Raw genomic sequence first — 12,475 nt, 5'->3', positions numbered from 1 at the left:
TAATATTTGCTACAGAAACCTTTGTTTGCAAAGATCATATGTTTCCTGTAGTTCTTGACCAGGTTTGCACACACTGAAGCAAGGATTTTGGCCCACTCCTCCATTCAGACCTTCTCCAGATCCTTCAGTTTTCGGGGCTGTCGCTGGGCAATACGGACTTTCAGCTCCCTCCAAAGATTTTCTATTGGGTTCAGGTCTGGAGACTGGCTAGGCCACTCCAGGACCTTGAGATGCTTCTTAGGGAGCCACTCCTTAGTTGCCCTGGTTGTGTGATTCAGGTCGTTGTCATGCTGGAAGACTCAGCCACGACCCATCTTCAATGCTCTTACTGAGGGAAGGAGGTTGTTGGCCAAGATCTTGCGATACATTGCCCCATCCATCCTCCCCTCAATACGGTGCAGTCGTCCTGTCCCCTTTGCAGAAAAGCATCCCCAAAGAATGACGTTTCCACCTCCATGCTTCACGGTTGGGATGGTGTTCTTGGGGTTGTACTCATCCTTCTTCTTCCTCCAAACATGGCGAGTGGAGTTTAGACCAAAAAGCTCTATTTTTGTCTCATCGGACCACATTACCTTCTCCCATTCCTCCTCTGGATCATCCAGATGGTCATTGGGAAACTTTAGACGGGCCTGGACATGCGCTGGCTTGAGCAGGGGGACCTTGCGTGCGCTGCAGGATTTGAATCCATGACGGCACAGTGTGTTACTAATGGTTTTCTTTGAGACTGTGGTCCCAGCTCTCTTCAGGTCATTGACCAGGTCCTGCCATGTAGTTCTGGGCTGATCCCTCACCTTCCTCATGATCATTGATGTCCCACGAGGTGAGATCTTGCATGGAGCCCCAGACAGAGGGAGATTGACAGTCATCTAACCAAGCTGCTTGCCTATTGTCCTGTAGCCCATCCCAGCCTTGTGCAGGTCTACAATTTTATCCCTGATGCCCTTACACAGCTCTCTGGTCTTGGCCATTGTGGAGAGGTTGGAGTCGGTTTGATTGAGTGTGTGGACAGTGGCTTTTATACAGGTAACGAGTTCAAACAGGTGCAGTTAATACAGGTAATGAGTGGAGAACAGGAGGGCTTCTTAAAGAAAAACAGGTCTGTGAGAGCCGGAATTCTTACTGGTTGGTAGGTGATTAAATACTTACGTCATGCAATAAAATGCAAATTAATTATTTAAAAATCATACAATGTGATTTTCTGGATTTTTTGATAAAAATTACAGACCTCTACATGCTTTGTAAGTAGGAAAACCTGCAAAATCGGCAGTGTATTAAATACTTGTTCTCCCCATTGTAACTCTCCAACAATAAGTGCTGACTCATTTGATGTACTCCTGGATAATCCTAATGCCAAAAACACCAGTAAAGTTAAAGAAAACCACCATGATGGTAAGCCCCCTGAAAAGAGAATGTAGGAAAGCGGAACGTAAGTGGAAAACTGACATCTATAAACAAAGCCTTGGTAGCTTCAGCAATGAGTTACGCAGGGACAGATAGCAACATTTATCGGGAATGATCAACAAAAATATCAACAATACCCGCACTCTATTTCTCATGGTCGACAAGCTTACAAACCCAATAAAGCAGATAGCATCAGAACTCATGTCCACTGTGCAATGTAATACATCTGCGTGTTTCTTAATGAGAAAATTATAAGTATTAGATGGAAAATCAGAACTACACAGTCTAACAAGGACTCTGTACCATCACCACGACCACCAAGACATTGGTGGTTTATGTCGCATTTTAATACAATTGATCAAAAATCCCTAGAAGAAACAGTTCGACATCGTATAGCTTCCACTTGCTGTCTCGACACACTGACATCTGACTTGAAAAAGTTGTACTTTTGTTTTCATTTGAGTATTTGTTTTTATGTTATTGTTTTCATATATTTTTCTTTGTAAAGCACATTGAATTGCTTCGATGTATGATTGTACTATATAAATAAACTTTCTTGCTTACAAGCACATAGTGCACTACGCACTTTCGAAGGCACTGCTAACATGAGCCCACATCACCTGGTGGACGAATGTCAAAATAACACCCCAACAGCAAAATAGGGTATAACTCGGTTTGTGTAGCTACAGTTGAAATTAAAGGAAACTGAAAGCAGAACTTCTCATGGTCGACAAGTGCATTATGTATTGTACATGCTTGGACAAAAAAGTTTTTGGTAATTGATGTTTGTGTACTATGCAACTGTTGCTGCTTTGAGTATTGAGCGTGCGTGCAAGAATAAAACGCAACAAGGGAAATATTTTAGCAAAATACATGACTCCGTCAGAAAATAACAGCTTATATACAAGCAGAGTACAGCACTAAACTTTCCACAATTGCGGAGAACTAATCGTCATTTGGAAATAGGGTCTTTCCTTTAGATTGAAGGACTTATCTGACCAATCGTATAGGTTGTAGAAATGCAAATGTAACTGATTGGTCAAGAGTAGAAGACCAACCCCTGTCTTGTTTGCGAAATAAATTTTCACTTACGAACCTCGAAATACAGAACTTGTCCACGTTGTAAACATGTCAAAATTCTGAGAGCACTCAAAGACTGATCCTCGCGTGCATTTTAGCCTCACAACAAAAACAATGTTGCGGTAAATGCTCTTATTATAAATCTGAAAATAAAATATGCTTGATTTTCGAGTTGAATTCATACCAATGTTTGGTTATGGAATTTTGAGTTTGATTACAATTGTCATTAAAGCCAGAGACAGCAGACAGACCTTTCTTACTTGCTTGTAACTTGTAGGACAACAACTACCCTAACATAAACTGTGATGCACCATTAGGCTAACAGTTATAAGGCATATTGACTTGCATTATTTTGTTTTATTTTTTGTTCGTAACGTGTAATGGTTTATAGCTTTAAAAATGTGGAGTTAATGTTATTTGTGAGTTCTACTTCTGTAGAATTAAAACCTTTGGTTTGTTCAGGCAGTCTTGAGTCTGAAGCAGATATGCACCTTTTCAATATTATTTCATTAATATCGTGATCATTATTGTTATTGAATGAAACTATATATATATACACTGCTCAAAAACATTAAGGGAGCACTTAAATCACACATCAGGCCTTGGTGAACAAAAAATATGAAAGTTCAAAATCTTTACAATGTGTAATTCGTGGAGAACAAACTGACATACAACGGTCAAGGGAAACCAAATGATTGAGGGCTGGATTCAAACTCAAAGGAGCCAATAACGGTCCTGCTACTGGGTTGATGCCCTTCTATAGACCTGTCCAACTCTCCTTGTGTAACAGCCCCATCTCCTGGTATCTCCTCCATGCTCTTGAGACAATAATGGAAGACACAGCAAACCTTCCTGCAATGGCAGATATGGATTGGACTACCTGTGCAACCTGAATGGGCTGCAGGTACCGCCTCATGCTACCAGTAGTGACAAGGACACTAGCAAAACGCAAAACTATAGAAGAATCCGTCAGGAGTGATAAGGAGAGAGCAATTGTCTTTGCCACCACCTACAGATCCATTCCCTTTTTGGTGGTTATCTTGCTGTTGCCTCTCCAGGGCACCTGTCGTCACTTTCGTTTGCACCAAAACAGGTGACTTGATTCACAACCGTTTATGTTTCCTAACTGGACAGATTAATATCCCTGAAGTTTATTTGGTGTTATACTGTGATGATAATGTGTTCCCTTAATTTTTAATGAGCAGTGTTTGTACACCAATCAACATTATGACCACCTGCCTCATATTGTGTAGGTCCCCCTTTTGCCGCCTAAACCGCCCTGATGCGTTGATGCATGGACTCCACTAGACCTCTGAAGGTGTGCTGTAGTATCTGGCCCCAAGATGTTACCAGCAGATACTTTATGTCCTATAAGTTGTGAGGTGGAGCATCCATGGATCAGATTTGTTTGTCCAGCACATTCCACGGATGCTTGATTGGATTGAGATCTGGGGAATTGAGAGGCCAAGTCAACACCTTGAACTCGTTGTGTTCCGCAAACCATTCCTGAACCATTTTTGCTTTGTGGCAGGGCACATTATCCTGCTGAAAGAGGCCAATGCCATCAGGGAATACAGTTGCCATGAAAGGGTGGACATGGTATGCAACTACGCTTAGGTATGTTGTACGTGACATCCACATGAATGGCAGGACCCAAGGTTTCCCAGCAGAACATTGCCCAAAGCATCACACTGCCTCTGCCGGCTTGCCTCCTTCCTATAGTGCATCCTGGTGCCATGTGTTCTCCAGGTATGCGATGCACTGTGTGCTCTGACCCCTTTCTAAAAGTACCAGCATTATCTTTTTCAGAAAGAAAAAGCCAAATCTCACTCTGGCCAATAAAAAGAAAAGATTAAGAAGGGCAAAGAACACACACTGGACAGAGGAAAATTGAAAAAAAGGCCAGCATCTCAGAGTTGCCTCTTCGGTGCTGACGTTCTGACTGGTGTTTTCCAGGTACTATTTAATGAAACTGCCAGTTGAGGATCTGCAAGGCATCTCTTTCTCAAACTAGACACACTAATGTATTTGTTCTCTTGCTCATTTGTGCACCGGGCCTCCCACTCCTCTTTCTATTCTAGTTAGAGCCAGTTTGCGCTGTTCCATGAAGGGATCAATTTCTTGGCAATTTCTCGCATTGAATCAGACTTAATTTCTCAGAACAAGAATAGACCGACAAATTTCAGAAGAATGTTATTTTGTTTCTGGCCATTTTGAGCCTGTAATCGAATTCACAATTGCTGATGCTCAAGATACTCAACTTGTCTAAATAGTAGGGGTGGTACGGTAAGTCACATTATGTACGATTTTGGTACAGTGGAAAGAGACATGCAAAACATTCATTTTAATTTGTTATGAAGTTATAAACTGCCCATTGCCACTGTCATTAAAGCATACATTAGGTAGGATGTTTTTCAGTTTCAAAAAAATTACAGCATTTTGCAATTACTCACCGGTCTGTAAGCGGTTCCACACCAATGTCCTATCGAGAATGACGTTACAAATAATAATATGAGAAATAGAATTACCTGTTCCAAAAAAGCGCCAACTCCCCAGACAGCAAAAAATATCCGCACGGCTTCTTTTTGCCGCCGGCCCTAAGCTGTAATCTATAGGTGCGTCCGGCCTGGCGGGGATGAAACGTTTGCCACCAAATACGTCACTCCCATTTCTTGCGAGAAAACGTGAACATAACCGGATTGTTAACGTTAGGAAAATACAGTAGCTATGCTGTGAGGGGGAACATAATCAGCCAAATGTGGAACAGTGAAATTGTTACACATAAAATGTATTCATTGAGTGTAGTGATTTAAGTGAACACAGAATTGTCCTCAAACATAAAAAGTACAGCAGTTTAGAGAATTGGTCCGACTGCTTCATTTTCTGTGGCGGTTGCCTCGGTCTAATGGGCCACGGCCGTCCGGCAGCAAGCCGCTTTGAAATACAAGGCCAGTACTCTCAAAATCGACCAGCCATGTTGGTTTGGACATTCGCTTCAGTTCGTCGCTCAATCGCGAGTTACTACAGCCTGCCATTTGCTAGCTAGCAAAGTCATCGACTACCATTGTTTAAGTAAGTACACGTTTCCTTTTTGTGTAATGCAATGTTATGTTTACATAGTTTTTAGTTTATGTATTTAAAATCTTTAGTCATCTTTGTTCTTGCCTAACTAGTCAAGCTAAAGTAGCCTTGTTAACGCAATGTTGCTAGTACATGTAGAAATTTAACTAGCTACAGTAGGTAGCCAAATCTAGAAAGACTAAGTTTAACTTTTGGTGTTTTCTTTCTTAGCCGAGTGTGAAGCTGTGGGGATGAAAATCAGTACCTCCAAATCCGAGGCCATGGTCCTCAGTCGGAAAAGGGTGGCTTGCCCACTTCAGGTTGGTGGAGAGTGCCTGCCTCAAGTGGAGGAGTTTAAGTATCTAGGGGTCTTGTTCACGAGTGAGGGAAGGATGGAACGGGAGATTGACAGACGGATCGGTGCAGCTTCTGCAGTAATGCAGTCGATGTATCGGTCTGTCGTGGTGAAGAAAGAGCTGAGCCGCAAGGCGAAGCTCTCGATTTACCAGTCAATCTACGTTCCTACTCTCACCTATGGTCATGAGCTTTGGGTCATGACCGAAAGGACAAGATCCCGGATACAGGCGGCCGAAATGAGCTTTCTCCGCAGGGTGGCTGGGCGATCCCTTAGAAATAGGGTGAGAAGCTCGGTCACCCGGGAGGAGCTCAGAGTAGAGCCTCTGCTCCTCCACATCGAGAGGGGTCAGCTGAGGTGGCTTGGGCATCTGTTCCGGATGCCTCCTGAACGGCTTCCCGGGAAGGTGTTCCGGGCCCGTCCCACTGGGAGGAGACCCCGGGGAAGACAGTCCCTCCAGCGTGTCCTATGTCTGCCGGCTGGCCTGGGAACACCTCATGTCCCCCCGGAAGAGCTAGAGGAAGTGTCTGGGCATCTCTGCTTAGACTGTTGCCCCCGCGACCCGGCCCCGGATAAGCGGAAGAAGATGGATGGATAGTTATTTTTTTTATTTTAATTCCGTCAGTGCTTAACGATTCTACTATAGTTTGTAAATCCTATTTCATACTTGTTACTTGATATTGCACATTTAACTAGTACCAAAATTATACTTTCATTCCATCAGTGTGCTTAACTGTTATTCTATTAAAAATAGCTTGGAAATCCTATTTCATATCTCTGATACTTGATATTGCCCATTACCTGGTACCAAATATTCTACTTATTGTTTTTAACATTAGCTTTTTTCATTCTGTCACAGTGCTTAACTGTTATTCTTTTGTTAAATATAGCTTGTAAATCTTTGTGCCACAGGTCAGCATTGCAGATATAATGGTCTGTTCTACTACTGTTTTTACCTCAGTATTTTTGTATGTATATATGTGTGTGTGTCAAGTTTTGTTTATCACAGATACAAGAGACACAGATCTTATTGCAGTACAGTGTAAATCTTGTGCCCCAGGTCAGCAATGCCATTATAATGGTCTATTCTACTCCAGAGCTTTACTCTAAATTATAACCACTTATCCTATTATTAGAAATGGCTTGAAAATGTGATGTTATATCGATTTATTTGGTATCCTGCACATTCTTTGGTACCAAATATCCTCATTACTTTTTGTAATGTTTACTGGTAATTCTTTTCATCCCAGAGCTGACCTCTTTATATTATTAACAATTATTGTGTTTGAGTGTTATAATTTGCTTGTAAAGCAGTTTATTTTTTAACCAAAATGTAATGTTGTGTAGTGTGTGTATTTATATATACACACACATACTTTGAAATATGTAATTAAAACGCCAAATGGAAATGTGTCGGGTTTGATCAATCATTATTCTTGATAAACTGCATGCTATAAATATAAAATGTTATATATATATGAAAATAGCGTTTGCCTCCAACGGTCCGCGGAAGGTCTGCCTTCGGTATAACGTGGAACAAAGGTGGTAGGAAGGCGGCTGCTACTTTTAAAAAGCATCTGCCGCTGGCGGTGAGCTGGCAAACGTGTTTGCGATTAAGATATTCTGACGCTTCTACTGTCTCTGGAGGACCGCCGCTGGGTCAGAGTTCAAAATGTTTCTTTGTCTCGCTAATGTTAGCTTTGGGTTCCTGGTTGCTAGCTATAGAGATCTAGTCTATCTGGGGATGTCCATCTGCTTTTTGGCATTTCGCTTGATTTGCTCATCGCTTGCCGCTTGTGGGTGTGTACACTTTATCAATGCCGGAGGTTCACGTTTACTAGCTCCTGTAGCTAGCTAGTACAGCTACATAGTAGTAGTCGATGTCGATCCACACAGGAAGGATACCCGGTAATTAGGTTAATGAAAATTGGAATTGCTCTGTCTATATGAGCTATAACAGCTGCTGCAGCTACAAGTGTCGTAGGAGCTGGCTATGTAGCTAATGTTTGTGTATTTGATGACTTAGCTTTATAATACCAAATGAAATGTCTTTCCACTTATTAGTAGCATTCCCAACCAATGACACAAATTAAATTCCATTTTGCTATAGGAAAGGTACGGTAGGAACTGTTGTAAAAGGAACCAGCGGAAAAGTGTTCCAGACATGCCTTTTCTGAGTGGGTGTTGGCCACCGTCGGCAAGCACAGTTACATGTTCTAGACTACTTCAGTTACAGCTCCAGATGTGTCTCCTGGGGGGATACTCATTTAGTATGTTGATTTCGCACACAAAAAAGTAACGTGTGTGGTTAAAACTAGACTATATTAATTCGGATCACAACGCGTACCGAACCGAACGTCCTGTACTGAACTGTATGGTACGGATACGTGTACCGTTACACCCCTACTAAATAGTTGTATTGCTTCTTTAATCAGCAAAGCAAAATTTTTCAGCAGGGCTAACATAACCGCAAAACACAATGTGCCATTGTAACACAGGACTGATGGTTGCTGATACTGGGGCTCTGTAGGCCTATTCCATTTAAAATCAGCTGTTTCCAGCTACAATAGTCATTTACTGTACAATACTAACATCTCTACACTGTATTTCTGATCAATTTTATGTTATTTTAATGAATAGAAAATTTGCTTTTCTTTCAAAGACAAGGACATTTCTAAGTGAGGCCAAACTTTTTTATGGTTGTGTGGGTGGATCTATATGTTGTCTTGCACTGTCATGCATTTGGGCAGGTCATCATTGCAAATGAAATTAGTAAGAATTTGGCAATGAAATTGGCCTGGATGTACCAACAGTCTGGGCTGCTGCTTCCTTTTCAAACATAGTGCTACACTACGGGTTTGAAACATGTTAGGGTTAACTAAATCACTGGTAACATCTAACTACTATATCCCTGCTCCACTGAACATGACGCACGATACATTTCAGTTCCCGTCGTGTGACCTAAAGGATAAAAGGTCATGGTGGGGAGAGACTCACCTAGGTCCTCTGTGCTCATCCAGGTGTATGTGACAAGCGGAGTTGATGGGCTCGGGGCGGAGGCGTAGGGTAACCACGTCAAAGGCGACCTCAGCATGGTACTCTTTGACCGAAGGATTGAATGGGGGGCTCAGGATCAGTGGGGGGTCTGTGTATAGTTGTTTGAGGTGAGGATCCACACAATGTTCTGAATCACACAGCAGAGAGAGACTCATTTATCCTTTATGCATTTGTCCTTCAGAAAAAGTGTTAAAGAACAAAGATTGACTTTTCCAATTCCCCACTCGCCTTCTACAGAAAAAGATGAATGGTAATTATTTATTAATATTCAAATATATTAAACATATCCATAGATAATTTAGCAAACACATTCAGAGCCATTTTAATAAACAGAACCCTGATGTCCACACGTGTTGTGTTCAAGCTCAGAGAATGTTGTCTCTCATCTCAGGCAATTGACTGCTGGGGTGTGTGCCAACTTAAAGCAATCACAACAGGGCATTGCTACAAGGCAATGCGCAATGAACAGACACACAATTTTTAAGAAGTTAGTTCAGACTGACAAGATCCCCCACAGCTTTTTTAATTGTATAAACATTGTGATACATTACATTATAATATTTAAATAATCTGGGGGGTCCTGAACAGGGAGAGTTCATTGTTGTTTTTTGTTCATTATGGTGTGCACTCTTTGGTATTCTCCTGTAGAGATTTTCCTTGGCTAACCAAGGAAAGGAGCATTTCACCATAGCACAACTACGTAACTTACCATTAATAATGTTAGAAATTATAAATTTGTGTCATAAAAACACATGGTCTCTTCAACACAATCTTCTAGAATGAGCGAATATGAATTTCGCAGTTGAATATAGTTCTTCTGTATTGGTCTGTCCATTTTACAAACCCCAGTGACATTAATCGAGGGGAGAATGAGAAAGTAACACCTACACCTCACTAACCTAAGGTAAAAAGGTACACAACCACACAACGAGAACTACAGTGTTAATTTAATGGCCATATACACCAATCAGCCATAACAGTATGACCAGTGAGAGGTGAAGTGAATAACACTGATAATCTCGTTATCATGGCACCTGTCAGTGGGTGGGATATGTTAGGCAGCAAGTGAACATTCTGTCCTCAAAGTTGATGTGTTAGAAGCAGGATAAATTGGCAAGTGTAAGGATCAGAGTAACTTTGACAAGGGTCAAATTGTGACGGCTAGACAACTGGGTCAGAGCATCTCCAAAACTGCAGGGATCAGTACCTATCAAATGTGGTCCAAGGATGGAAAAACGATGAACCGGCGACAGGGTCCTGGGTGGCCAAGGCTCATTGATGCACATGGGGAGCAAAGGCTGTGTGGTCCGATCCAACAGACCAGCTACTGTAGCTTCAATTACTGAAAAAGTTTATGCTGGTACTGATAGAAAGGCATCAGAACACACACTGCATTGCAGATGGTTGCGTATGGGGCTGCATGACCCCTGTCCACTGCCGAAAGCGCCTACAATGGGCCTGTGAGCATCAGAACTGAACCATGGAGCAATTGAAGAAGGTGCACATGTCTGATCAATCAAGTTTTCTTTTACATCATGTGGATGGCCGGGTGCACGTGCATTGTTTACCTGGAGAACACATGGCACCAGGATGCACTATGGGAAGAAGGCAAGCTGGTTCGTGTTCGTGGATGAGACTGAATTGGCTCCAGCGTGTGCAAAAGATGGCATTGACTGTCAAGCTCTTATCAACTGGGCAGTTTTGAGGCCGGAGGGACCAAACAGCTCAATTCTGTAAATAGGCATGTACTGTAGTAGCTATTTTGATAATTCTGTCGTAAGCCCGTTCTGCATGAATAGTATGATTAATTAATTATGTATATATGTATATATAAATTCAATCTCAATAATGCATGAATACACTCACCTAAAGGATTATTAGTAACACCATACTAATACTGTGTTTGACCCCCTTTCGCCTTCAGAACTGCCTTAATTCTACATGGAATTGATTCAACAAGGTGCTGAAAGCATTCTTTAGAAATGTTGGCCCATATTGATAGGATAGCGTCTTGCAGTTGATGGAGATTTGTGGGATGCACATCCAGGGCACGAAGCTCCCGTTCCACCACATCCCAAAGGTGCTGTATTGGGTTGAGATCTGGTGACTGTGGGGGCCATTTCAGTACAGTGAACTCATTGTCATGTTCAAGAAACCAATTTGAAATGATTCGAGCATTGTGACATGGTGCGTTATCCTGCTGGAAGTAGCCATCAGAGGATGGGTACATGGTGGTCATAAAGGGATGGACATGGTCAGAAACAATGCTCAGGTAGGCCGTGGCATTTAAACAATGCCCAATTGGCACTAAGGGGCCTAAAGTGTGCCAAGAAAACATCCCCCACACCATTACACCACCACCACCAGCCTGCACAGTGGTAACAAGGCATGAGGGATCCATGTTCTCATTCTGTTCACGCCAAATTCTGACTCTACCATCTGAATGTCTCAACAGAAATCGAGACTCATCAGACCAGGCAACATTCTTCCAGTCTTCAACTGTCCAATTTTGGTGAGCTCGTGCAAATTGTAGCCTCTTTTTCCTATTTGTAGTGGAGATGAGTGGTACCTGTTGGGGTCTTCTGCTGTTGTAGCCCATCCGCCTCAAGGTTGTGCGTGTTGTGGCTTCACAAATGCTTTGCTGCATACCTCGGTTGTAACGAGTGGTTATTTCAGTCAAAGTTGCTATTCTATCAGCTTTAATCAGTCGGCCCATTCTCCTCTGACCTCTAGCATCAACAAGGCATTTTCGCCCACAGGACTGCCGCATACTGGATGTTTTTCCCTTTTCACACCACTCTTTGTAAACCCTGTAAATGGTTGTGCGTGAAAATCCCAGTAACTGAGCAGATTGTGAAATACTCAGACCGGCCCGTCTGGCACCAACAACCATGCCACGCTCAAAACTGCTTAAATCAACTTTCTTTCCCATTCTGACATTCAGTTAGGAGTTCAGGAGATTTTCTTGACCAGGACCACACCCCTAAATGCATTGAAGCAACTGCCATGTGATTGGTTGATTAGATAATTGCATTCATGAGAAATTGAACAGGTGTTCCTAATAATCCTTTAGGTGAGTGTATATTGCGAGATCTTAGCCAACAACCTCCTTCCCTCAGTAAGAGCATTGAAGATTGACTGATTTATTGATTATCCTCTTAATATATTTATAGCTCTGTGTGAATGTTCTTAATTCTGACTAGTTGTAGTGTTATGCCACCATTCATAAGCTTACTGCACTGATGTATCTATGATTCAATAACTATTGATTGCTGCTAGGTCATACTTATGTATATTGCTGCCATTCTAGCCCTTGTTTATTTTGTATTGTATTGTTTATTTTGTACTTTTTCACATTCAAATACTGTAATTTACTATACAGATTTTGCAGGTTTTCCCACTTACAAAGCATGTAAAAGTCTGTAATTTTTATCATAGGTACTCAACTGTACCTATGATAAAAATTACATTGATTTTTAAGTAATTAATTTGCATTTTATTGAATGACGTAAGTATTTGATC

The 12,475-nt window shown here is 41.8% G+C and overlaps 1 protein-coding gene across 3 annotated transcripts in view; it reads right to left on the bottom strand.

The window, feature by feature from the left end:
- Positions 1 to 12,475, bottom strand: part of cped1 (cadherin-like and PC-esterase domain containing 1) — a 211,474-nt gene that overhangs the window by 96,155 nt on the left and 102,844 nt on the right. For all 3 annotated transcript variants that reach the window (XM_020044334.2, XM_020044333.2, XM_020044335.2), the window contains one exon: positions 8,894 to 9,080. In XM_020044334.2, the coding sequence (XP_019899893.2) occupies positions 8,894 to 9,080 (187 nt within the window). The remainder of the gene's footprint in view (positions 1 to 8,893; positions 9,081 to 12,475) is intronic.

This window comes from Esox lucius, chromosome 23 (genome assembly GCF_011004845.1).
Source record: "Esox lucius isolate fEsoLuc1 chromosome 23, fEsoLuc1.pri, whole genome shotgun sequence".
NCBI lineage: Eukaryota > Metazoa > Chordata > Actinopteri > Esociformes > Esocidae > Esox > Esox lucius.
This window is presented reverse-complemented; position numbering and strand designations above follow the sequence as displayed.